The 23,379-nt window shown below is 41.1% G+C and overlaps 2 protein-coding genes across 55 annotated transcripts in view; both read right to left on the bottom strand.

The window, feature by feature from the left end:
- LOC110497636 (protein PALS1) overlaps positions 1-19,423 on the bottom strand; it is a 49,491-nt gene extending 30,068 nt beyond the window's left edge. For 2 of the 5 annotated variants that reach the window (XR_016488918.1, XM_021573878.3), the window contains exon 1: positions 19,191-19,417. The gene's annotated coding sequence lies outside the window, so the exon portion shown is untranslated. Of the gene's footprint in view, positions 1-19,190 lie in introns of all 5 variants that reach the window. The other 3 variants (XR_016488917.1, XM_021573876.3, XM_090210990.1) reach the window with 3 other exon arrangements.
- Positions 19,424-19,718: 295 nt separating this feature from the next.
- The window catches only part of LOC110497637 (gephyrin), a 117,964-nt gene continuing 114,303 nt past the window's right edge, over positions 19,719-23,379 (bottom strand). For all 50 annotated transcript variants that reach the window (XM_090210951.1, XM_036954628.2, XM_090210985.1 and 47 more), the window contains 2 exons: positions 21,997-22,093; positions 19,719-21,628 (listed from right to left, as the gene is read on the bottom strand). In XM_090210951.1, coding sequence (XP_090067077.1) covers positions 21,495-21,628; positions 21,997-22,093 — 231 coding nt within the window. In that variant the 3' untranslated portion in view covers positions 19,719-21,494. The remainder of the gene's footprint in view (positions 21,629-21,996; positions 22,094-23,379) is intronic.

The following is a 23,379-nucleotide window of genomic DNA, read 5'->3' as shown; positions in this document are numbered from 1 at the left end:
TCAGTCATTTATTGTCGAACTGGGATTCCTGGAAGTGCCTTCTGATGAAGATCAAAGGTAAGTGAATATTTAGTGTTTTTACTAACTAATGTTGATGCCAAAATGGCAGCTATTTCTTTGGCTGAATTGGGTACTGAGCGCCGTTCTCAGAGTATGCTTTTTCCGTAAAGTTTTTGGGAAATCTGACACAGTGGTTGCATAGAGGATAAGTCTCTTTAATTATGTGAATAACACTTGCATCTTTTATCAATGTTATTTATGAGTATATCTGCAAAATCACCAGATGTTTTGGAATCAAAACATTACTGCACATAACACGCCAATGTAAACTGAGATTTTTGGATATAAAAACGCACATTATCGAACAAAACATACACATATTTTGTAACATGATGTCCTATGAGTGTCATCTGATGAAGATCAAAGGTTAGTGATTAATTTTATCTATTTTTTTATTTTTGAAACCAGAAACCATGGGTAGATTAACAAGATGTTTATCTTTAATTTGCTGTATTGGACTTGTTAATGTGTGAAAGTTACATATTTCTAAAAAATATTTTTGAATTTCGTGGGGTTCCGCTAGCAGAACGCCTTTCCTAGACAGGTTAACCATTTATCTGTACATGGAATTGTATGTTGTTATTTTACTATTTTTTCCAATCTTTACAGGAAAATGCCACGGGAACCATCTGATGTGTGGAAACATTTCACTGGAGCTAATGTAGAAGGAAAAGCTGTGTACATTTGTAAATACTGTGCCAAATCTTATTTTATTTATTTAACTAGGCAAGTCAGTTAAGAACAAATACTTATTTACAATGACAGCCTAGGAACAGTAGATTAACTACCTTGTTCAGGGGCAGAACACCGCATTTTTATTTACCTCGTCAGCTCGGGGATTCAATCTAGCAACCTTGCGGTTACTGGACCAACCCCAAATATGTGAAGAATGCAACAAAGATGTAGAATCATCTGGCCAAGTGCATAAAGTTCCCTCAGCGCTGACAACAAGCGACCTCCGACAAAAGTCCCTCTACTTCTATTAGAGGTGAAGATGACGAATCAGACACCTTATCGATAGCAACAGTTCACAGTCATCCTGGAATCAGAAGTTTTTTTTGAGTCAATGGAGGTACGTAGCTAAGGTGTTATGCAACTGGTTCACCTCTGATGCTCACAGGCAATGTGTATTGGAAGATATTACTGAATGTTCTTCGCCCAGCATAAACCCCTCCAACCAGACATGCTGTATCTACTAATTTGCTGAATGCAGAGTTCAACAGCATTCAAGTGAAGGTCAAGCAAATTATAGAGAAAGCAGACTATTGCAATAATCTCTGATGGGCGGTCGAATGTTTGTGGGCAAGGAATAATTAACTACATTATCTCCACCCCTCAACCAGTATTCTACAAGAGCACAGACACAAGGGACAAGACACACCAGTCTCTACATTGCAGATGAGCTGAAGGCAGTCATCAATGACTTTGGACCAATGAAGGTATTTGTACTGCTGACAGACTGCTGCGAATATGAAGGCTGCTTGGTCTAAAGTGGAGGAGTCCTACTCTCACATCACACCAATTGGCTGTGCTGCTCATGCATTGAATCTGCTCCTCAAGGACATCATGGCATTGAAAACAATGGGTACACTCTACAAGAGAGGCAAGGAAATGGTTAGGCATGTGAAGGGCCATCAAGTTATAGCAGCAATCTACCTCGCCAAGCAAAGTGAGAAGAATAAGAGCACCACATTGAAGCGGCCCAGCAACACCCGTTGGGGTGGTGTTGTCATCATGTTTGACAGTCTCCTGGAGGGGAAGGAGTCTCTCCAAGAAATTGCCATATCACAGTCTGCCGATTTGGACAGCCTAATCAAGAGGATCCTCCTGGATGATGCATTTTGGGAGAGAGTGGTAAGCAGCCAGAAACTCCTGAAACCTACAGCGGTAGCCATTGCACGGATTGAGGGTGAAAATGCCATCCTGTCTGATGTTCAGACTCTGCTTGCAGATGTAAGAGAATAAACCTGTACTGCCCTGCCCACTTCACTGGTGCTCCAAGCAGAGGAAACTGCAGTTCTGAAATAAAATCAAAAAGCGTTAAGACTTCTGCCTGAATCCCATACACGCCGCAGCGTACTTTTTGGACCCCAAATATGCTGGCAAGAGCATCCTGTCTGGTGCAGAGGGCAACAAGGCCTACGGTGTCATCACTACCGTGTCTCGCCACCTTGGCCTGGATGAAGGCAAGGTTCTAGGCAGTCTGGCAAAGTACACTTCCAAGCAAGGGCTTTGGGATGGAGATGCAATATGGCAGTCGTGCCAACATATCTCATCAGCCACCTGGTGGAAGGGACTTTGTGGATCTGAGGTTCTTTCCCCTGTTGCCTCCATCCTCCTCCAAATTCCACCAACATCAGCTGCCTCAGAGCGCAACTGGTCCTTGTTTGGGAACACACACACCAAAGCATGCAACAGGCTGACCAATACAAGAGTTGAAAGAAATGATGGCCACCCGGGCAAATTTGAGGCTTTTTGAGCCTGACAACGAGCCATCCTCAACAGGGTTGGAAAGTGACAGTGAAGATGAGGCCTCCGAGTCTGATGTTCAAGAGGTGGATATTGAGGAGATCCAGGGAGAATACATGGAAGTCAACCAAAGCTTCAGTTTCTAGACAATCATTTTACTGAAAACGTTTTTGGGAGATGCGATGGACCGTTGGGGATCAATCAATATTCCCTTTTGTTGTTCAGTGAAATCATCCCATGTGAAGAGTCAACTCATTTAATTAAAGTTAAATTCATAACTAAACCGTTTTTAAAATGTCTATTGGAAGGATTTAATAATTTGCAATTATGTATATTTATGACAAGGTAAAAGGTTTATGTTTCTGTCTCCAGATATGGTAAATATACAAATGCAAAAAGATCTACATTTAAATGGTATTTATCTTAATTTGCATATATTCCCGTTAATTCCCACAGAAAGTTTCAACCTTTGAATATTCCCCAAAATGTGCAACCCTAATGACGCCACAAGCTTGACACACCTGTATTTGCGGAGGCTTCTCCCATTCTTCAAATGGAGATCCTCTGAGGTTGGATGGTGAGTGTTGCTGCACAGCTATTTTCAGAGATGTTTGATCAGGTTCAAGCCCGGGCTCTGGCTGGGCCACTCAAGGACATTCAGGGACTTGTCCTGAAGCTACTCCTGCATTGTCTTGGCTGTGTGCTTAGAGTTGTTGTCCTGTTGGAAGGTGAAGCTTCACCCCAGTCTGAGTGCTCTGGAGCAGGTTTTCATCAAGGATTTCTCTGTACTTTGCGCCATTTATCTTTCCCTCGATCCTGACTAGTCTCCCAGTCCCTGCGGCTGAAAAACACCCCTACAGCATGATGCTGCCACCACCATGCTTCCCCATAGGGATGGTATTGTCCAGGTGATAAACGGTGCCTGGTTTCCTCCAAATGTGATGCTAGGCATTCAGGGCCAAGAATCTTGTTTCACTTGGTCAGAGTCCTTTAGGCGCCTTTTAGCAAACTCCACACAGACTGTCATGTGCATTTTACTGAGAAGTGCCATCTGTCTGACCACTCAACCATAAAGGCATGATTGGTTGAGTGCTGCAGAGATGGTTGTAACTGCAGAGATGGTTGTCACATCTCCACAGAGGAACTCTGGAGCTCTGTCAGACTGACCATCGGGTTCTTGGTCACCTCCCTTCTTCCCTGATTGCTCAGTTTGGCCAGCTCTAGGAAGAGTCGAACTTCTATTTAAAAATGGAGGCCACTGTTTTTGGGGACCGTTGGGGCAGCAGACATTTTTTGGTACCCTTCCCCAGATCTGTGCCCCAACACAATCCTGTCTCAGAGCTCTACAGACAATTCTTTCAAACTCATGGCTTGGTTTTTGCTCTGACATGCACTGTCAACTGTGGGACCTTACATAGACAGGTGTGTGCATTTCCAAAATCATTTGAATTTACCAGAGGTGGACTCCAATCAAGATGTAGAAACATCACAAGGATGAACAATAGAAACAGGATGCACAAGCTCAATTTCGAGTCTCATTGCAAAGGTTCTGAATACTTATGCAAATAAGTTTATTTTTAAATTTGTATTAAATTGCAAAAACTTCACAAAACCTGTTTTCGCTTTGTCATTATGGGTTATTGTGTGCAGATGGATAAAAATACATTCTCATCAATTTTAGTACAAGGCTGTAACAAATTATTTCCGAATGGACTGGATAACTGTCAAACCGCACTACTGAAAATATGCAGATGTTTTTTAGTGCAGAAAAAGTAACAAAATAATCTCTCTGGGTGATGTGGAAGTGAAGCAGCCCATTTGTCCTTGGAAACACACACAGGAGCAGAGCAGACGCTTTGAATGAATAATGTAGTTTCAGTGAGTGACGTAGGTTTAGGCTAGATAAGAAACTGTTACAGTAGCACTCACTAGATGAGTTGGAGCGTGAGGATAAATGCACACAATCCTCTCGTAGCAGAAAATGTATTTTTATGGCCTTGAGTATTCTATTCTCCCCTTTTTGTACTACAGGAGCAGAACAGATAACACTATGTAGAGAAAGGCTGATGGCTTCCCATACATTGAAAGTGTCAGACAATTTACATTTCAAACGTTTTTGTGTGTGCATTTGTGTATTCACTATAGAATTGTAACTGGTTGTCTAAAACCTTCCTAACTTTCAATAAGGACTGGCTTCCTCCCTTTCCAAATAACAGCTGTAGCATGCTTGTAATCTGGTGTGGTGAGTATGCATTTGTTTAAGGGATAGTGTGGGACTGATGGAAAGTAAGGTCTGACTGAATTGAAATCTAGTCCGGTCATCTTCTTGAAAAGGTATAGATTTAACCCTGCTGATTTATTTATAATTCTCACCAACACCAAAAAATGTGTCATAATCTACACATCCATTCACACACAGATGGCATCACACACTGCATTAAGATCTTGAGCTAATCTCGTCTGGCAGGATCATCCCCTCCCCGTAGAGGAGTCATGCCCACGAGGCAGGTTAAAACACACTGTGCCCTTGATGTGGACCATCTGTTGCTTGTGGTGCTTAGCCAAGCAACCTGGTATAGTCAGTGGTCACCCTCCTGGTATGGCTGGGCGATATAGCCTAATAATCATATTTAATGTTTTCAAATTTATGGGCGACACACAATATACACTGAGTGTACAAAATATTAAAACACCTTTATAATATTGAGTTGCCCCCCATTTTTGCCCTCAGAACAGCCTCAATTGGTCAAGGCATGGACTCCACCAGGTGTCGAAAGCGGTCCACAAGGATGCCGGGATTCATAGATGCCAAAGGAAGCCAGGCTTCCCCCCAAATATGTAACAAAAAAGAATACATTCAAATAAAAATGTTATTCTATTGGCAAGAGGCTGAATGTATCTAACTGGAGAAAGAATCAAAACAAGTGAAACAGTGCCTCTGTTTGTACCCCATCTGATGCTGTCTGGTCAAAAAGTATGACATTGCTGCCACCCATAGCATTGAACACAATGGATGCCAGTGAGCAGTTGGCCTCTCCTGATAAAATAATAAAAAAAGAGAAAAAAATTATAAAATAAAAGCCCAATCAGCGTTGACCTAAACTGAGTGAGCTCAACTGTGAATGGTCCTGGCGCAACAAAGTAGTGTCAGAATTGTTGCATCTTGCTGTTTTGTTGTCCTCCGGTGGCTAGCTAGCTAAAATAGCCACTTTCCTAAATTAGCCATGGATGGACATAGGGATTTGGACTTGTGGTTTTACTTAATTCTCCATACTGGCCAATGAATATAATGGCTATTCTGATCCAACCATAAATTCATACACTGTGCCCATGGCCTGCGAGGATGAAAGTTCAAGATATAGCAGGCTAGTGTTAACTAGATAACGTTGCCCATGAAAGAAAGTTAAGCTAGCGAGCAAGCATTTTAGCCAGGTAGCCTAGACGAACAAAAAAAAACAGTTCATACACAGTTTCGTCAGCAAGAAAGAGGATGGCATTGAAGTTTGTTCCTCTACAAGTATGGTGAGTCTACATGTTTTTCCACTAGCACGAATGCACACAAATCAGAACCATGGACAGCCACATCATTTTTAGCTAATGTTGGACTAAATTGTTTTCGGTATCTTTTAGTTATCACTGTATTAGACTAAGCATATGTGATTTGATAGTGAAAGCAGCTCTTGTTTTCTTTATAACTTGAGGTAACTCTCCGTGGTTCTAAATCAAAAGATGTTTAGTAGTCCGAAAACATTAGCTGGCTTGACCATGCTGTAGGTCACGTAACTGTTTGCTACATGCAATATGCTTTGTGGACAGAGGTTGCTCTCCGGTTTTGTGATGAAACAAAAAGGTGTGGTAGAATTTATTCTGCCACTGTCTTGTTGTCTCAGCCATAGGCCTAGACGTCATGGTTGCAAGGCATATGAACTAACAGGTTATAGAGCAAACAATGCAATTATCTGGCTTGGTTTGCCCAGTGATTTTACCCACACACACCGCACAAACCGTTGAGCCTGGCACCTCCTTACCCTGTTTAAAGTTACTTAAATATTTTGTCTTGCCCATTCACCCTCAATAGCACACATATACAATCCATGTCTCAAGGTTTAAAAATCCTTCTATAACCTGTCTCCTCCCCTTCATCTAAACTAATTGAAGTGGATATAAAAAGTGACATCAATAAGGGATCAAAGCATTCATCTGGTCAGTCTATAACATGGAAAGAGCAGGTGTTCATAATGTTTTGCATACTATATATTAGTGATGCAGCGATATGACATTGGCCGATAATGATTTCCAATATTTTCCCTTGCAAAAAAAAACATTACCGGTAAGCGATATTTAAAATTTAAGCAGCATTTTAAGCATTCTATTACAGTTAAATAGTTCACACACACAGCAGTCTAAGTCAATGCATCTCTGCGCAAGAGGCGTAACAGACCTGGTTTGAACCCAGGCTGTATTCACATCTGGCCGTGATTGGGACCCCCATAGGGAGGCGCACAATTGACCGATCGTCGTATGGGCCGCCATTGTAAATAAGGATATGTTCTTAACTGACTTGCCTAGTTAAATAAAGGTTACAGACACAGACCAAAAAGTTTTGTTGGCATTTACATACAGTGGGGCAAAAAAGTATTTAGTCAGCCACCAATTGTGCAAGTTCTCCCACTTAAAAAGATGAGGCCTGTAATTTTCATCATAGGTACACTTCAACTATGACAGACAAAATGAAGAAAAAAAATCCAGAAAATCACATTGTAGGATTTTTAATGAATTTATTTGCAAATTATGGTGGAAAATAAGTATTTCGTCAATAACGAAAGTTTCTCAATACTTTGTTATATACCCTTTGTTGGCAATGACAGAGGTCAAACGTTTTCTGTAAGTCTTCACAAGGTTTTCACACACTGTTGCTGGTATTTTGGCCCATTCCTCCATGCAGATCTCCTCTGGAGCAGTGATGTTTTGAGGCTGTTGCTGGGCAACACAGACTTTCAACTCCCTCCAAAGATTTTCTATGGGGTTGAGATCTGGAGACTGGCTAGGCCACTCCAGGACCTTGAAATGCTTCTTAAGAAGCCACTCCTTCGTTGCCCGGGCGGTGTGTTTGGGATCATTGTCATGCTGAAAGACCCTGCCACGTTTCATCAGCAATGCCCTTGCAGATGGAAGGAGGTTTTCACTCAAGAGCTCACGATACATGGCCCCATTCATTCTTTCCTTTACACAGATCAGTCGTCCTGGTCTCTTTGCAGAAAAACAGCCCCAAAGCATGATGTTTCCACCCCCATGCTTCACAGTAGGTATGGTGTTCTTTGGATGAAACTCAGCATTCTTTGTCCTCCAAACACGACGAGTTGAGTTTTTACCAAAAAGTTATATTTTGGTTTCATCTGACCATATGACATTCTCCCAATATTCTTCTGGATCATCCAAATGCTCTCTAGCAAACTTTAGAGGGGCCTGGACATGTACTGGCTTAAGCAGGGCGACACGTCTGACACTCTAGGATTTGAGTCCCTGGCGGCATAGTGTGTTACTGATGGTAGGCTTTGTTACTTTGGTCCCAGCTCTCTGCAGGTCATTCACTAGGTCCCCCCGTGTGGTTCTGGGATTTTTGCGTGGAGCTCCAGATCGAGGGAGATTATCAGTGGTCTTGTATGTCTTCCATTTCCTAATAATTGCTCCCACAGTTGATTTCTTCAAACCAAGCTGCTTACCTATTGCAGATTTAGTCTTCCCAGCCTGGTGCAGGTCTACAAATTTTTTTCTGGTGTCCTTTGACAGCTCTTTGGTCTTGGCCATAGTGGAGTTGGTCGTGTGACTGTTTGAGGTTGTGAACAGGTGTCTGTTATACTGATAACAAGTTCAAACAGGTGCCATTAATACAGGTAACGAGTGGAGGACAGAGGACCCTCTTAAAGAAGAAGTTACAGGTCTGTGAGACCCAGCAATCTTGCTTGTTTGTAGGTGACCAAATACTTATTTTCCACCATTATTTGCAAATAAATTCATTCAAAATCCTACAATGTGATTTTCTGGAATTTTTTCCTCATTTTGTCTGTCATAGTTGAAGTTTACCTATGATGAAAATTACAGGCCTCTTTTTAAGTGGGAGAACTTGCACAATTGGTGGCTGACTAAATACTTTTTTGCCCCACTGTATGTCCCCATTACCAGTAAAACAATCAAAACCTATTTCTTTCACTTACTTGCTGTGCCGTTTTGTTTATTTGTTCAGTCGTTTCGTTTCAGTCTTTTAGTAGCTATAGTTAGCTAGCTAACTATTAGAGGTCGGCCGAGTTCAAGTTCTCATAAATCGGTAATCGGCATTTTTGGACACCGATTAATGGCCGATTACATTGCACCTGTTATGCGAGTGCAGCAAGGAGCCAAGGTACGATGCTAGCTAGCATTAAACTTATAAAAATCAATCTTAACATAATCACTAGTTAACTACACATGGATGATGATATTGCTAGTTTATCTAGCTTGTCCTGCGTTGCATATAATCGATGCGGTGCCTGTTAAGTTATCATTGGATCACAGCCAACTCCGCAAGCGCATTCACAAAAAAGCACTGTCGTTGCACCAATGTGTACCTATCCATAAACATCAACGCCTTACTTAAAATACACAAGTATATATTTTTTTAAGCCTGCATATTTAGTTAATATAGAAGGCTAACATTAATTTATTTTAACTAGGAAAATTGTGTCACTTCTCTTGCGTTCTGTGCAAGCAGAGTCAGGGTATATGCAGCAGTTTGGGCTGCCTGGCTCGTTGCGAACTGTGTGTAGACCATTCCTTCCTAACAAACACTAATTTACCAGAATTGTACATAATTATGACATAACATTGAAGGTTGTGCAATGTAACAGCAATATTTAGACTTATGGATGCCACCGGTTAGATAAAATAAGGAACGATGCCGTATTTCACTGAAAGAATAAACGTTTTGTTTTCGAAATGATAGTTTCCAGATTTTACCATATTAATGACCTAAGGCTCGTATTTCTGTGTGCTTATTATAGTATAATTAAGTCTATGATTTGATACAGCAGTCTGACAGAGCAGTGGTAGGCAGCAGCAGGCTCGTAAGCATTCATTCAAACAGCACTTTCCTGCATTTGCCAGCAGCTCTTCACTGTGCTTCAAGCATTGCGCTGTTTATGACTTCAAGCCTATCAACTCCCGAGAATAGGCTGGCAATACTATGGTACCTATAAGAACATCCAATAGTCAAAAGGTAAATGAAATACAAATGGTAGAGAGAGAAATAGTCCTATACCTACAACCTAAAACTTCTTACCTGGGAATATTGAAGACTCATGTTAAAAGGAACCACCAGCTTTCATATGTTCTGAGCAAGGAACTTAAACGTTAGCACATATTGCACTTTTACTTTCTTCTCCAACACTTTGTTTTTGCATTATTTAAACCAAATTGAACATGTTTTCATTATTTATTTATTATTCATTATTGATGTGTTATATGTTAAGTTAAAATAAGTGTTCATTCAGTATTGTTGTAATTTTCATTATTACAAATATACATAAAAAATAGGCATCAGCTTTTTTTGGTTTTCCAATAAATCGGTATCGCCGTTAAAATCATAATCGGTCGACCTCTAACTATATAGCTAGAAGTTATCTAAATAACCCTAATTTATAAGATAGTTCTTATTTGATTAATGGTCTGACCCATCTATGTGAAGCTAGCCACAATAAGGATTAGCCACAAGAGTGGACTTTGCAGTTAGCCTTCAAAATCAAAGTATGGCATAATTCTACTATTTGTATTAATTTGCATCACTGTCAATTACATACTTTTATTTTGAAGGCTAACCGCAAAGTCCACTATTGTGCCTAATCCTGATTGGTACTAGCTTCACAACACCTAACCCGGTCCAGTCGAGCCTCTCTAGCCAGATGAAGCTAGCTGGCTGCTTATAACGTTAGCTTTTGGAAACAGGGTTAAGAAGCTGGCTAGCTATTTATTTTCATGAACTGAAGTTCAATTTCAATAGGTGAACAACAAGTGGCAACCTTGCTAATACTTACTCACAAGGAATCCTAAATCATTGCTAAGAATAATGAAAATGACTGCGGTTTCTACTGGTCATTGTTTTCAGGCTGGTTGTATTGGTGCTAGCTAGGTACCAAGATAAAGCTAGCTACCCCATAAGTTGCAGTCAAATTTTTGCGCTTTATTATCAACTTATTGTAAACATATCGTTCGTGTCTGGGGTTTGCTTGCAGACTTTTGTACAGCTTTGACAGTGCTACTGTATCTTTTTTGACACACAAAGACCCAAACGGCATTCCATAGTATGCATGTCGTGAAGCAAATAGCAGTGACACTATTACTGTGTAACTCCGGTATTGTAACATCTGAAAAAAAGCACACTTGGTAGTGTGTACCGGCACTTGACTAGTCAGCAAAAGCCAACATCACCCACGACAGAGAACAGTTGATTGTCAAGGGCAATGAATTCCATTTGGCTTTCATGGATTTCACCTTTGAGTTCTCGCTGAAATGTTCTTACAAATGAATGCTTGACTGCTCGATCCACACAGCTGACATTGTGTGGGCTAGGTTAGGAATTCTGTGTTGCATGTGTAGCGCAAAAGTTATGTTGCGTTATTACGTCATGCATCTACTGTATATAGGTATGCACGGTAGCTTTGACATTGGTTTTTAACGTCGGCGTTAAACTAGACATCGGGCCAATATGTTGGCATTTTAAACTAATAACGTCCGATTCTGATATGTTCACCGATATATCGTGCATCCCTACTATATATACACAAAAGTATGAGGACATTACTTCAAATTAGTGGATTCGGCTATTTCAGCCACACTCGCTGACAGGTGTATAAAATCAAGCACACATCGATGCAATCTTCATAGACAAACATCGGCAGTAGAATGGCATTACCGAAGAGCTCAATGACTTTCAATGTGGCACCGTCATAGGATGCCACCTTAATCAAATTTCTGCCCTGCTGGAGTTGCCCCAGTCAAACGTGTTATCTGGAGTGATGAATCACGCTTCACAATCTGGCAGTCCGATGGACAAATCTGGGTTTGGAGGATGCCAGGAGAAATGCACTGTGTAACAAAATGTCAAGTTTGGTGGAGCAGGAATAATGAGCTGGGGCTGTTTTACATGGTTCGGGCTAGGTCCCTTAGTTCCAGTGAAGGGAAATCTTAACGCTACAGCATACAACAATATTCTAGACGATTCTATGCCTACAACTTTGTGGCAACATTTGGCTAAGGCCCTTTCCTGTTTCAGCAGGACAATGCTCCGTGCCCAAAGCGAAGTCCATACAGAAATGGTTTGTCGAGATCGGTGTGGAAGAACTTGACTGTCCTGCACAGAGCCTCGACCTCAACCCCATCGAACACCTTTGGGATGAATTGGAACGCCAACTGAGAGCCAGGCCTAATCGCCGATCAGCGCACAACCTTACTAATGCTTGTGGATGAATGGAAGTCCCCACAACAATGTGCCAACATCTAGTGAAAGCCTTACCAGAAGAGTGGATGCTTTTATAGCAGCAAAGGGGGGGACCAACTCCATATTAATGCCCATGATTTTGGAATGAGATGTTAGAAGAGCAGGTATCCACATACTTTTGGTAATGTAGTGTATAAGCCTTCCACAACCATAAGACCCACTTATTAAGTAGTTATTTTATCAAAATAGTTTAACCTGCTTTTTTTGCAATAATCACTGATCTGGCTTTTAAGTTTGTCAATTAAAATCCTCGTTACAAATGTAATCAGAACCACGCATAATGCACATTCACTAATAATCACTAACTTGACATTAGACAATTAACACCAGTCTCAAACACTCAAGCACAAGCCCATGTGCTCATGAGTAGCCAACTAATCTTTATATTTCAAGTTTAGCCAACTTGGATCTATTTGCTTGCAATAAGAGAGGGGAAACGGTTGAATTGTTATGAACACACACTTGTCTGTCTCCAACTGTTTGAACAGCATGCTAGCCTGTCCACTTGGTTCAGGTGTTGAAATCAAGTGGCCTACCTTATTTCTCAGAATGAGAACAAGTTGCCAATTCCTTGAAGAACTGTGTTTCATGCTTATTGTACATTTATAAAAACACAGACTAGTCTTTGGCTAAAATGTTACTAGAGGTAACATACGTGGTACTGCAATGCACAGCACAGAAGGAGTGAAGGAGACAAGAACAGAAAGACAACACGAGAACAAGCGGTCATAAACACTGAAAAAAAAAAAGTGATTCTTGCGATACAAGCAATTTGGAATATCGTGCCAAACACACTCAAATTCAATATATCGCCCAGCCCTACCTCCTGGTCTTCTCAACCTCAGACACTAGGCTACCTAAACCAACCAACCAAGGTCAGTTAGGCTACATACTCCAGTATAAATAATAATAATGGGCCTGGTAGAGGTTGCAGTAAACTACAGAAAAAGCTACCTTCCTCAACAGCTTATTACATGTAATGAAATGTATTTTATAAACCTCTTTATACATCAGCAGACGTCACTAAGTGCTTTACAGCTACCCGGCCTAACCCCAGAGCAAGCAGCAGCATTTAAAGCAGGGATCATCAAATATATTCAACTGTTGTACGATTTTCTCGTGAGCGGATGGTCGGGGGCCGGAACATAATTACAAATCTTTTGTAGACCACAATTTGACTGCAAGAATCCCAAACAAAAATAATTTGACAAAAACATGATAATTTCAAACCTTGTTTACATTTCTATATAATCATGTCTCTATGTGTAGGAATACTTGGGAACAGATTTCCAAAATTAAAATAACTGGTGTTTTTACAGTCTTACATCCAACAATAATTGTATTTTTTTTTTAGACATGTTTTTCTCAGAAAACTTGGGGGCCAAATAAAACCACCCAAGGGCCGCCAGTTGGGGAAACCTGATTTATAGTTTAGCATGTGACAGTTAAGGTAGTTGGAACAGGTTCATTGCCTGTGGGTAAGGGAGGAGCGAAAGGGCAGTGTGTGTGTGCGCGAGGGTGTGTGTGTGTGTGTGTGTATGTACTGTGCAGGTGTTTTGTGTTTTTAGGGGGAGGCTAGCAGCAGGTGCAGTGAGCCAGCCCAAGGTTGCCCTAGGCTGTGGGTGTGACTTTACTTTCTGGTTCAAAGCAGAGTGAGAGTGGGAGGAACAAATCTACAGGCCCCAACTGACTGAGTCAACAAGAGCAATGAGTATAGAGTGTCTCTCTCTCTGATGTCATCTTGCCCACCGGCACTCACAGCGGTCTGTGAAACACACTCAGTCCTTACACAACACATACCCTCTCATTTACCTGTATGCATGCACACACAGGCTAAAATAGTGGGTAGCCTCTGACCATTAAATCGCATATCACCATTTAGGACAGTACGGCTCACATAAGTGCTAGTATTGCATACAGTTTAAAACATACTTGAGGAAGGAGACACTCGTCACACCTAAACAAATAACAATTTGACCACCATCTTCTAGCCAAACATACCACTTCTTCTCTAGGTTACATCAGATTTGGTGACATCGTGGTGGTGTGAGAGGTGAGGACAGCCACACAGGGTCCTGACCTGAAGTAGGTGTCGACTCTACACCTAGGCTACAGGACAAACCTGGGGTGTGTTCATTGTGTCTTGCAAAGGAAACCGTTTACCGGTTAAGAACCAAGCGGAAGCAAACAGCACAAACAGAACAAAACGGGGAGGGACCTACCTGAATTTGTCCAACAGAAACACCCGTTTCCATTGCAAAATGTTTTTGATTTAGAGTAAACTTTTTTCAACAAAATCGGTGTAATGCTATACCGTGGGCATGAAGCAGATTGTCCTGGGAGTGGCACAGCAGTGACTAAGTGACTGCACACACTGCTGTACAGCACCTCACAACAGCAGCTGAAGCATGCCATTACCCAATCAGAGTCTCCTAAAGGGTGGTGTCTGTCTTCCTGGCTCACTTTAGATGAGCCTTCTGAGACTACAGTAAAGAATGGAAGTCTAAGCATCCCCTCATCCAGCCCACTGCCCTAAGCCAAGACCCCATATCAACACTGGGCAGAGCCTAACATTCCGCTAAATATATTTGCATTCCCAAATGGTGCTTTTATACTCACTTCTTGGCTCATATTAAAAGGAGAGAAATCAACTAGGCCTATTAACTTTCTTCTGATACCATGTAATCAGAGAATGCTAAGTCCCCATTACACCTTAGCTGTGGGCCAGTGTATCCTATCCTCTCAGCCCGTCACTGTGGAGAAGAAACAGACCAGGATTTTTATCGTCTCCAGAACTCTCATTCCACATTCCAACACGGAATATTGAACATTTCAGGGAAGGGGAAGAGAGTGATGTACCGTACCACCTCGTACCAGGAAGGGGGTAGAGAGAGGGGGTGGAGAGAAGGGAAGTGTGATGGTGGGGAGAGAAATAAAAGGGGGTAATACAAAAACCTTTAGTCCATATAAGATCATGGCATTTACAGTAACATTTTGATAACATGTTGCAGAAGTACACTTATCAGCTATCAAACTCTTCCTACGGGCAACATTCTGGCAGTTGCAACTAGAGGTCGACCGATTTTGATTTTTCAACGCTGATACCGATTATTAGAGGACCAAAAACAGCAGATACCGATTATAATCGGCCGTTTAAAAAAAATGTATTTGTAATAATGATAATTACAACAATACTGAATGAACACTTATTTTAACTTTATATAATACATCAATAAAATCAATTTAGCCTCAAAAAAAATAATGAAACCTGTTCAATTTGGTTTAAATAATGCAAAACCAAAGTGTTGGAGAAGTGCAATATGTGCCATGTAAGAAAGCTAACGTTTAAGTTCCTTGCTCAGAACATATGAAATCTGGTGGTTCCTTTTAACAGGAGTCTTCAATATTCCCAGGTAAGAAGTTTTAGGTTGTCGTTATTATAGGAATTATAGGACTCTCTCTCTATACCATTTGTATCTCATATACCTTTGACTATTGGATGTTCTTATAGGCACTTTAGTATTGCCAGTGTAACAGTAACGCTTCCATCCCGCTCCTCCCTAGGATCGAACCAGGAACACAACGACAACAGCCACCCTCGAAGCAGCGTTACCCATGCAGAGCAAGGGGAACAACCACTCCAAGTCTCAGAGCGAGTGACTTTCGAAACGCTATTAGCGCGCACCCCACTAGCTAGCGGCATGAAAACAGCCTAACCAGCTCTGCTATGGTAAGTAAAACGGTCAGAGTGAGGTGTTCTCTCATTTGTGTATGGAAGTAGCTAGCAAGCTAGCCAGTTAGCTTGAGTGCTTGACTGAGGTCAGAACGTTCAGTTCAACTCTACTCCTCAAGAGCGTCCAGTGTGCGCTCTGAATTTAGAACGGACAAATTGACAACGCTCATTTTACGAACGCCCAGAGGGCACTCTGGCACTCAAGATTGAATTTACGAACACACCCTTAGTAGCCAACTTATGTTAGGTAGCTAGCTAACATAGCATATAATTACAGCAGTAGGTGTCTATGTGGTTCATAAGGATAGCGTAGCTACAAATTGTCAGCCAACATACATTTTTTGAAAAGTCATTACACTGCTCAACATTTGTCATTAGTTAAAACAATGAATTTGCATAAGCTCGTCGGACTTCGGCTGCATATTTTCCACCATTTTCTTCAAATCTGAAAACGTGGTGAAGCCACGCCCATTTTCTGAGGAATCACATTATGGGCCCTAAAAGCATGGAAATAGTGTCCACTGCTTGTATACGTCGTATTTTGGCGAATGTAGTACAAAATCCTAACTATATACTCAATTTATGTCACAAATAGTATAGTTAGTACGAGTATTCAAACACAGCTTCTGTCTCTGTCTAGTCAACCATGACTGTGAGTGGACAAACAAATGCCCCCCTGGTTGAAAAGGTCCGACAGAGCCGATTCGAAATTCTAGCCAGTAAGTGGGAACAATAAGTTAATCTAAAACAAACCTGGGGTCGCTTGGTTATTGCATTGGAGTGCTTGTAATATAGTGTACATGTAGTAATAAAATCTTTCTAGGGGGTGCTATGCTATTCTTGAGGGGTCTTCAGCACCATCTTGAAGCGAGGTCTGAATAGAGGAGAGCAGTAAAAGCACGCAGGGGCTAAATTAACAGCGGACAGCAGGGGCGGGGGACAGTGATTCCCCTCACAGTGAGTGAGCGACAGATTGAGAATTCCTGGGGGACACAAACAGGTCAGAGAGAACACTGAGTTACTGTGTGTTCCTGGCCTGGGTCCAGTCCCTCCCGGAGCAGGCCCTGATCACTGCAGACGTGCTCAACAGTCCTCACCTCGCTATTGTGTGTGTTTCAAATAAAATGTGAAAGTAGGCTGCTATGAGCTTCCTCACACAAAACAAGTAGGATAAATGACAAGAGAAAAAGACATGATACAGCCTAGCTCTTTGTTCGCAGAATATCTACTGTACCTATAAGGTGATGCCATTACATCTGCTACATAGGAGAGACTGCTGGACACTGGACACACACACTTCCAGGAAGTTCCTCAGATCAGCGTTGCTAGCTAGGTAACATGACTCGACAGGGAGAAGCATTAGCACTTTAATTTTCCCTCTCCCTGGCTATCACTGAAACCGATACAGTCAGAGAAATCCAATCAGCTAGTCTAATCTACAAATGTAGCCCATAAGCCAAGGAGTCCAGTCCTGGCAGAAGGCCTAGTAGCAAACATCATTTTCGACTTGCTGTTGCTGGGCATAGTTGACCAGAATGACCACTTTGCATGTGTCCCTAAAGGTCTGAATTTGTGAAAGTCGCAAGACCTCCATGTACAACCGTTATGTTTACAAAATTTTCAAAAGCTATAGGCTAGATAGACTATGAGTAAAGTGTCTTCAGGGCCAACCTCTTGCAATTAATTTTTTATTATTAACTCATTCTGAAAGTGTATTAGAAAGCAGAAGTCATAATAGTTGGGAGTCAATTTTGATTAGGCTCACTCAGCTGTTGATGAATGAGGGGAAGTTTCAGAGATACAGGTAGCTGAATACCTTCATGTCTATTATGCATACGGTAGCTTATTATCAGAAATGATAGCACAGGTGAATTTTAGAATTGAGACCCTATTGAACAATTCATAATAATCACCACCGGACAATTTACATTGACCTCCCCCTCTTGTACACAGCTGCTACTCACCGTTTGTTACCTATGCATAGTCACTTTGCCTCAAAATACAAGTACAGATTACCTCAACTAGCCTGTACCCCTGCACACTGACTCCGTACCGGTGCCCCCTGTTTATAGCCTTTTTATCTTAGTCTACTTGGTAAATATGTTGTTCTTCTTGAACTGCATGGTTGGTTAAGGGCTTGTAAGTAAGCATTTCACGGTAAAGTCTACACTTCAGGGAAAACCAACCACTTTCAAAGGTGTTGATAAGCAAGGTGGGTAGGGTCCTTCCTGGCTATTTTAGGTGAGTGATTGGAGGCTGACCACCCAAAGAAAATGTTAAAAATAATAATTGAAAAAAATTGGCCTTATCTGTGAATAGCATAACACTGTCAGCTGACTGGAGGCACGTGATTAAGTAAACTGATAAGACTGGAACTGTTCTTTTTAGCCAAGAAAGTCTCAGGCTGTAGGTAAAAAGTGACCAGTGCAGGCACTGTCTGATTGATAAGGTTGTATTAAACTACAGTACCTGGATGTGGGCTTCATTGATACCATTCATTGTGTGTTGCTTTTCGGTGTGACCTGTACATATAATACTGTAATGTACCGAAAAATAAATGTGTTAGTCACTGACGCTTTGGTCAGACAAACATTGAATGAAACGATTGATCACAATACTGGCATAACCTCAGTGGTACAGCATACTTCAGTGCTGATAGTTTGATGATAGATTGATGACTCTCTGGTCAGACGGTATTGCATTGCTGTCAAAAACAGACTCCTCATCCCCTTTGTCGACATCATGCATCTGTCCTGAACTGGTAAACTGGTTCAATCTAACGTTGAGACATAATACAGTAGTGACTGGGTTGTAAGGCACGAATCCTGGCGTCCGGACTCCAGACTGTAATACCAGAATTTTGAGACGCATGAGCCCTTTTTATACGTAGAATTCCACCTTGCGAGCTAGTAGCAGAACTCCAATGTAAAACGTTGTCTTATTCAAAAGATGTAAGCAAAATGCCTGTTTAAACAGTGCATCAATGAAGGCACCCAAACTTCCCACACGCAACAGGTAGGGCCATAGAAATAGCTAGAATCATTACATTTCTATGGGTTGGGCTAGATACTAGTCCGCTCTGCTAGCTTCTAAGCCAACTAGCCTGGCATTGCGACAATTTCCGCTGTGACATGGGTTCAGATGAAAAGCGACATGGACATTTCGGTGATAATTCTACGCAAGAAAATACACTATTTTGTTGTTAACCCACACAGTTGAAATATCAACAGCTTTAGTTCAACCTGATGTGAAATGCTCTATTATGCTAGTTTACCAGGTAGCATAAACTTTAAAAGCTCGCGCTAGATAATGCTAGCATGCTAGCTAACGTTAGCTTCCTGGCAACCTGTTGCAAACAATGCCAGCAAAATACATTTGAAATGAAAGAGAACTACTCACTTTTAACCCTTTTAAGCTTTCAAAAATATATCCTTCATTGAGGTGTCCAATGTTCCGCCATTGTTTTTTGTATCAACTGAGTGATGAAAGACTCAACTTTCCTAACTTTGTGTCACAATATCAGTCGAAACCCTCTCTCCCGCCGTAGCCTTGCGTTATTAGAAGTCATTTCCAACTCAAGGGTTGAGACGTCAAGGCTATCCCATTTGCTCCACAGCGCCACAAGTAACGTTACATTCATGAAACAATATTCGCGATTGGTCAATGTTGCTCACAGTCAGTCATCTATCCAATGATAGATGACTTTACATCTATAAAGTAAGAGGGTAAATTACATTTTAAAAAGTCAGTGTTTTTCTGCAACGCTTTTTGCTGAAATCAAGGCAATCAAATTAAGGACCAATGCTGTAGAAACACATATACTTTTATGTACTCTACCCCAGTTCCCTCACCTATCTGTAACATAGAATAGTTTAAAAAAATTCCAAGAGGACATGTCCGTTTATAAATAAGAGACTGAACTAATTGTTTTACATAATGATCAAGGATTTTTTATTTTTCATCAGCTTCATCAATATTGTTACAGAATTTTTATAGTACAGAGTTCAATATCTCCTCATTGCTTCATTAATTTCTTTAGGAGTGCTGGTCACCATAATATCTGTACAATATCACTCTTTTTTATTTATTTATTTTTCTGTACACTGTTTTAATAGTTGTTAAAAAGGCAGTCAGCACTTTAAATAAGCTGTTTCTTCCTTCTGAAATTAAACAAATAAAATAAAGTTCTCTCCCTACCCCAGTTCCCTCACCTATCTGTACTAGTGTGTGTGAGGTGAGCAGTCCTGGAGGGGTGTGGGTGGGGGAGAGCGGGGTGTTGGTAGAGTAGAAGGGCAGGGGACAGGGTGGGACCAGAGCCAGGATATACGTATCTCTGGGTGGGACTTTAGTACCAGGTGAGGTTAGACTGACGAAGCGGGGCCGCTGCCTTCCTCCACCTTTAAGGCATGTATTCATAAAGGGGTAGGAGTGCTGATCTAGGATCAGTTTAGTTTTATATATCATAATTAATAAGATTATATAGACCGGGGGGAACTGGGCCTGCATCCACAAAGCATCTAAAATAAAAATCAAATCAAAGTTAATTTGTCGCATACACAGATTAGCAGATGTTAAAGCAGGTGAGGCGAAATGCTAAGAATCCCAGAGCAGGAGTTCTGATCTAGGATCTGTTTTGTATTTCAGATCATCATGAATAAGATTATATGGACAGATCCTAGATCAGGACTTCTACACTGAGATGCTTTGTGGATACGGGCCCTGATCGTTGATCAGCACTCTTACTCAGAGCCACTTTATAAATACAGACCCAGTTCTCGTCATGATGCCCGACACTTTTGGCACTGCGCACATAAACACGACTCACAAGATAAACGACAAGCAAAGCTGTGTGAAGCCATTATGAAGCATAATGAAGCCCATATAATGTGGCATAGAAGAGAAGAATACTAAAGGGAGGTAAAGATAGCTGTCACCTAAAGGCACCCTCAGGACCCTGAAAGCACTCCTCCTATCAAGCCAGAGCACCAAGGTTACATCCTGATTCTCCACTCTTTTCCTGTTTTCTTTCTTGCATGGATTTAGCAATGGTGGAAACTACCTCCAGCCAATGCCTACACCAAACCCATGCATTTAAATGACTGGGAGTGTGCAAATGCACACTTTAGGAGAAGGGTGGATAATCAGAACATAGGGACTTCTGACAATCTCAAAAGGGTTTTCGTTGTAAAAAAGAAGATGTATTTTGAACCTTTTTGTGAGATAAGAAAATAGGCTTTCTTTTTTAATCCTGTTAAGCACCTACAGCTTCCTATTGAAATGCTACTGCTATCTATCTATAAGGTCTAGGGTTGAACACGCAAAGCAATTGCAAGGATGAAAGAGAAACAAGAGTTGCTTAATATGATAATATAATATTAATAATTATCATAATAATCATGATACTTATAATAATAATATAATATATTACAGAATAATTCTCTTATGTTTTATATATTTTTTCCCTCCACTTTTTAGGTATTACATTTTGTCTTTGAAATACAATGATCTTTTCAAATTAATATTTTCATGATCAATGTATGTACTCATTTATTTTGTGTTCGTGATTAATTATACTTGATCAACTTTATTATCCAAATCAATAAAAACTAGCTGTGCCGTTACATATTACAGAATAGTTATGATATGTGGACATGCACCACTTCCTCTTCCTGTCTATCTATCTGTCCCTGTAAGATGACATCATCATAGCCGTCCTATGACCATCACATCCACAACCTCTCCTTTATGCAGCTCCACGTATTGCTCTGTTTTAGGAGGCAACATCAGCAGCCCGTTGGCACTTCTCATGCTCATCAATCGACTACTCATCTGATTTCCTGTAGAAGGGGAGAAAGAGTGAAATAAAGCGAGTGAGATAGAAAGAAGGAGAGGGTGGTAAAAAGGGATAGAGGGGGAGGGTGAGAGAGGGAGAGGAGGGTGGGGAGGGGGAGAGAGGAAGAGGAGGGTGGGGAGGGGGAGTGAGGGAGGGGGAGAGAGGAAGAGGAGGGTGGGGATGCAGGAGTGAGGGAGGGGGAGAGAGGGAGAGGAGGGTGGGGGATAGAGGGAGGGGGAGAGGAGGGTGGGGAAACAGAGAGTCAATAAAATTACAAGGATAAACTTTCGGATAAGCATTTTCCCTTATCCATTTGTCCATGCAAACACATGCGGACAAACTATTGTGTATTTACTTAGTATGTGATAATACCTGTGCTCTGTGCCCATGGCAGAGGCTCCTGGTGGTGCCATGTCAGGATGCAGCGGTGGTACTCTGGACGAGGGTCCAACTTTACATCGCAGGACAGCTGTTTGCGCACACACAGGAGAGAGCAGGGCGCAGAATGACGACATCACTCAACTTAATCCCCAACGTATTTGCTGTGTGTATAAAAACCCTCTCCAGCTCTCGCTCAAACTCCCTAACTTATGCAGCAAGCTCGAATGACCTGCATATCTGGCTCCAAGGACCATGACTGCAAGGTGGCACACTTTTTCATTATGTGCCTGTATTTCAGCCCTGTCCAGACTAGGTAGTACAACATAATAACGTAAGACAACGTAATAATTCCATGCAGATGCGTTAGAAAATAAATACATTAATTGGACTAGCGCTGGAGTGAAAATGACTGGAAGTGAATGTTAGCAGTACAGAAAGTTTGCCATCAAGTGGAAAATAAACAATTGTAGTGAATTTCAGCTAACTACTCAGCAAACACATAGGATAACTGTTTTACTGCCATTCTATTCATTTACAGTGCATTGTGTAAAGTATTCAGACCACTTGACTTTTCCCACATTTTGTTACGTTACAGCCTTATTCTAAAATTGATTAAATCGTCCCCCACCCCACCTCATCAATCTACACACAATACCCCATAATGACAAATGTTTATAGAAATGTTTGCAAAAAAAAAAAAAATGAAGAAATATAACATTTACATAAGTATTCAGAACCTTTCCTCAGTACTTTGCTGAAGCACTTTTGGCAGCGTTTACAGCCTTGAGTCTTCTTGGGTTTGCTCTGACATACACTGTCAACTGTGGGATCTTATATAGACAGGTGTGTGCCATTCCAAATCATGTCCAATCAATTGAATTTACCACAGGTGGACTCCAATCAAGTTGTAGAAACGTCTCAAGGATGATCAATGGAAACGAGATGCACCTGAGCTCAATTTCGAGTCTCACTGCAAAGGGTCTGAATACTTATACTTATTTCAGTTTTTATTTTTAATACATTTGCAAACATTTCTAAAAACCTGTTTTCACTTTGTCATTACGGGGTATTGTGTGTAGATTGATGAAAGAAAAAAATTATTATATCAATTTTAGAATAAGGCTGTAACGTAACAATGTGGAAAAAGTCAAGGGGTCTGAATACTTTCTGAATGCACTGTAAATGTTTTTCAAATGATCGACAGCCACTTTATTACTTTAATTTATCGACCGTTGGTCACGTTTATAATGTTAATGGTTTAGAATCAGCAACAGCGCAGGTTCCAATAAATGTGTTTATTTTTTAACGTACTGCCTTTAATTATGACACTGTCTTAACCTGTATTTTACAACCTAGTGTCCAGAAACCCTCCAT

The sequence above is a fragment of the Oncorhynchus mykiss genome, chromosome 19 (assembly GCF_057628025.1).
Source record: "Oncorhynchus mykiss isolate SJ-2025 chromosome 19, ASM5762802v1, whole genome shotgun sequence".
Taxonomy (NCBI): Eukaryota; Metazoa; Chordata; class Actinopteri; order Salmoniformes; family Salmonidae; genus Oncorhynchus; species Oncorhynchus mykiss.
The sequence above is the reverse complement of the archived record's forward strand: the minus strand, read 5'-3'. Positions and strand labels throughout refer to the sequence as shown.